Source organism: Triticum urartu, chromosome 2 (genome assembly GCF_003073215.2).
Source record: "Triticum urartu cultivar G1812 chromosome 2, Tu2.1, whole genome shotgun sequence".
NCBI classification, from domain to species: domain Eukaryota; kingdom Viridiplantae; phylum Streptophyta; class Magnoliopsida; order Poales; family Poaceae; genus Triticum; species Triticum urartu.
In genome coordinates, this window is record NC_053023.1 from 6,613,813 (window position 1) to 6,616,595 (window position 2,783).

Sequence of the window (2,783 nt, forward strand, 5' to 3'; positions counted from 1 at the left end):
CAATGACATGGACGACCTCACCAAAACATGGCATGATATGGCAAGGAGAGAAATTTTGAAGAGAAGAATGATGGCGTCGGCCGGTCCGTGCTACAGTTCCTGTGATGTTTTCTCCGCTCCATATGGTGGCAACGTGGATGATTTCGGTGCGGGAGTTGGAACAAGCGCCGGAGGTGGATTCAGCGGCACCGATGAACTTCAAGGTGGACTCGATGGCGCGGAGTGAAGATCGATCAAGATGATGCCGGACATGGGCGCAAACCTTTTGCAGGGCCCTCTTTTGCATTAGCCGTAATGAACTTGGCTTCTATTTGCGCGTGAAACTGTTTATGTCGTTTGAATTTGAACTTGTTTGTGAAATCCTATGTTAAATGTGAGATTTGCAGTTTATCTGTTTGCGGGTCGTCGTGGTGGTGCCCGAGCAGATCCCGCGGAAGCCGATGCGTAAAAAGACATATTCCGCGAATATACTTTTTTACGGATCAATTTGGGGGTCTGCATCTGTGCCAGCCCGCACCGGCCCGCAAAGGCGGTTTTGCGCAAACTGTAAATGCGTTTTGTGGGCCGGCGAGATACGGGATCTGCTAGACTTGCTCTAAACCTAGTCAGGGCTGATATGCAACCAGTAATGAAATCTTCCTTTGCCCCTAAAAAAAGTGCATCAATGATGTATATACATTACATATACTCGAGGGATGTGAACGAATGGACATACCCACTCGGGAGGGAACGACGAGAGACACAACCTTAAGAAAAGGCTAACCGCCTGTCGGTTTACAAGAAGGAGATTATCTATAATTAATTATGTCAAATTAATTCGTAACATCCTCATCCATCGAATCACAAACTAAAAAAAATAGAATCACTAACAATTACGTCCAGGATTAGCTGGGTCGTCCCATAAGTTATTTGAACTAATTATTTACCCGTCACAGTCTGGCTAGATCTGGGTAGACCCCCTAATTAGTACTTCCTCTGTAAACAAATATAAAAGCATTTAGATCACTAAAGTAGTGATCTAAACGCCCTTATATTTCTTTGCGGATGGGAGTACATGAATCAAGACTGAAGCTCGTGTCTGACACTAGTTGGTCCCAAATTTCAGTTTTCTATAGACCTCGTATACTCAAAACAAGGTTGTGAATTTGGAAAAAAGGTTCGTGAATTTGAAAATGTTCATTAAGTGAAAAAAATCAGATACTGCATAAAATGTTCAAAATTTTGATAACAATTTATGAATTTGAATCACGGATTTCAAGAAGTTCGTGAAAAATAATAATCACGAATTTAAAAAGTTCATGATCTGAAAAATGTTCATGAATATTAAAAAGATTCCTGATTTTTTTTGTTTTTTGGTTTTCCCCCGATTTTTCGTAAGTGTTGACAAAAAAGTTTAGAAAAAAAAGTTACGTGAAAAAATGCTTTTTTTCTTCTGCAAAAGGCACATATTTACTCTACGTGCAGGCCTGGATTTGCTTCAGCGAGAGGCATTGTCACGCCTCTCAGAAAAGGAAAAAAACTCCCTTTTTTCTTTCGTGAAAGGCACAGATTTACCTCTCGTGTAGGCACAGATTTGCTTTCAGGAGAGGCACTTTTGATCATAAGAATAGGGTATGCCGTGCGTCCATATATGCCAACTGATTTAGACCCTTTGAAGCCTTTAGTTATCATGAAAATTTTGTGAGACAATTTCTAGATTTATATACTGAAGAAAAATAAATGTTTAAAAGCAATCTATAGGTAAAAGGAGAAAAAAATATGCACATATAATAATAAAACAACAAATTACCTAGGTCTACAGATAAACACCGACATGAGCTATTTTAGCTCTTCATTAAACCATATCTAGCATTGTCACTAAAATTAGATGTTAGGATAAGGCATCACCATGTTGAAAAGTAGAAGTAAATCAAGACGTTACGATAAGAATTAATGGCATGCATTAATATCTTAGACCATATCTAGCATTGGCACTAAAGTTACATGTTAGGATAAGGCATCACCATGCTGATACGTGCAAGCAAATTAAGACGTTTGGATAAGGATGACATGCATTAATATCTTAAAAAATAACAGTGTCGCCATTAAGCAAACTTTTTCTATAAATATAGATCATGGATGTAAGCATACACAGATCAGTTTTAGTTAGGACGAAAATCACACTACCCGATCGATCGCTATGGCATGGTGCATGAAGAACATCGGCAAAGGACAGTTGGGAGGCAACAAGGTGTTGATATGCTTGTGGGCCTTGTGGCTGGTGACGCTGCTTGTCTTGTCATCTGGTACCAATACTTCGGACCCGCACTTCTCCCGATCAGAATGATCCAAAGTTAATTTAGTTATTTTTTTTGCGCGTGCAAGTTAATTTACTTGATTGTTAATTTATATATCGTTTTCGGACGTATGCAGAAAAGATGGGTTCGGATGCCTGTGATAGACAAATTAGCCAGACATGGCCCAACACAACATGTATCGTTCGCGGCACCTGCAACAAGTACTGCACAAGGGAGAACTTTGACCGCGGCATCTGCAAAGAACTCAATTATTGCTTCTGCTACAGGAACTGCGCCATCGAATCCATCTAGCCATATACTATGTGCCATTTTCATGAATGCTCGATCGAAGCTATTGCTATGAGTTCATGCATTATGAATGAAATAAACTAACTTTTTTAAGCCGCTCTGTCCATCTATCCGTGCCATAATAAAGGAATAGATCTTTTCTTTTGAATGTTCAACCGGAGGGGGGGGGGGGGGGGGGGGGGGGGGTTTCCCCCCCCA

General features: G+C 40.4%; 1 protein-coding gene across 1 annotated transcript; it reads left to right on the forward strand.

Annotated features, from left to right (window-relative positions):
- Positions 1-2,144: 2,144 nt before the first annotated feature.
- LOC125540591 lies at positions 2,145-2,711 on the forward strand. The gene is made up of 2 exons (XM_048704198.1): positions 2,145-2,285; positions 2,413-2,711. The coding sequence occupies exons 1-2, from the start codon at positions 2,180-2,182 to the stop codon at positions 2,586-2,588; spliced, it is 282 nt and encodes a 93-aa protein (XP_048560155.1). The 5' UTR covers positions 2,145-2,179; the 3' UTR covers positions 2,589-2,711.
- The last annotated feature ends 72 nt before the right edge of the window (positions 2,712-2,783 follow it).

Coding starts and splice junctions, on each gene's coding strand:
- LOC125540591 (XM_048704198.1), top strand. CDS start 2,180: ATGGCATGGTGCATGAAGAACATCGGCAAAGGACAGTTGGGAGGCAAC. Junction 2,286..2,412: donor GCTGCTTGTCTTGTCATCTG/GTACCAATACTT, acceptor GGACGTATGCAG/AAAAGATGGGTTCGGATGCC.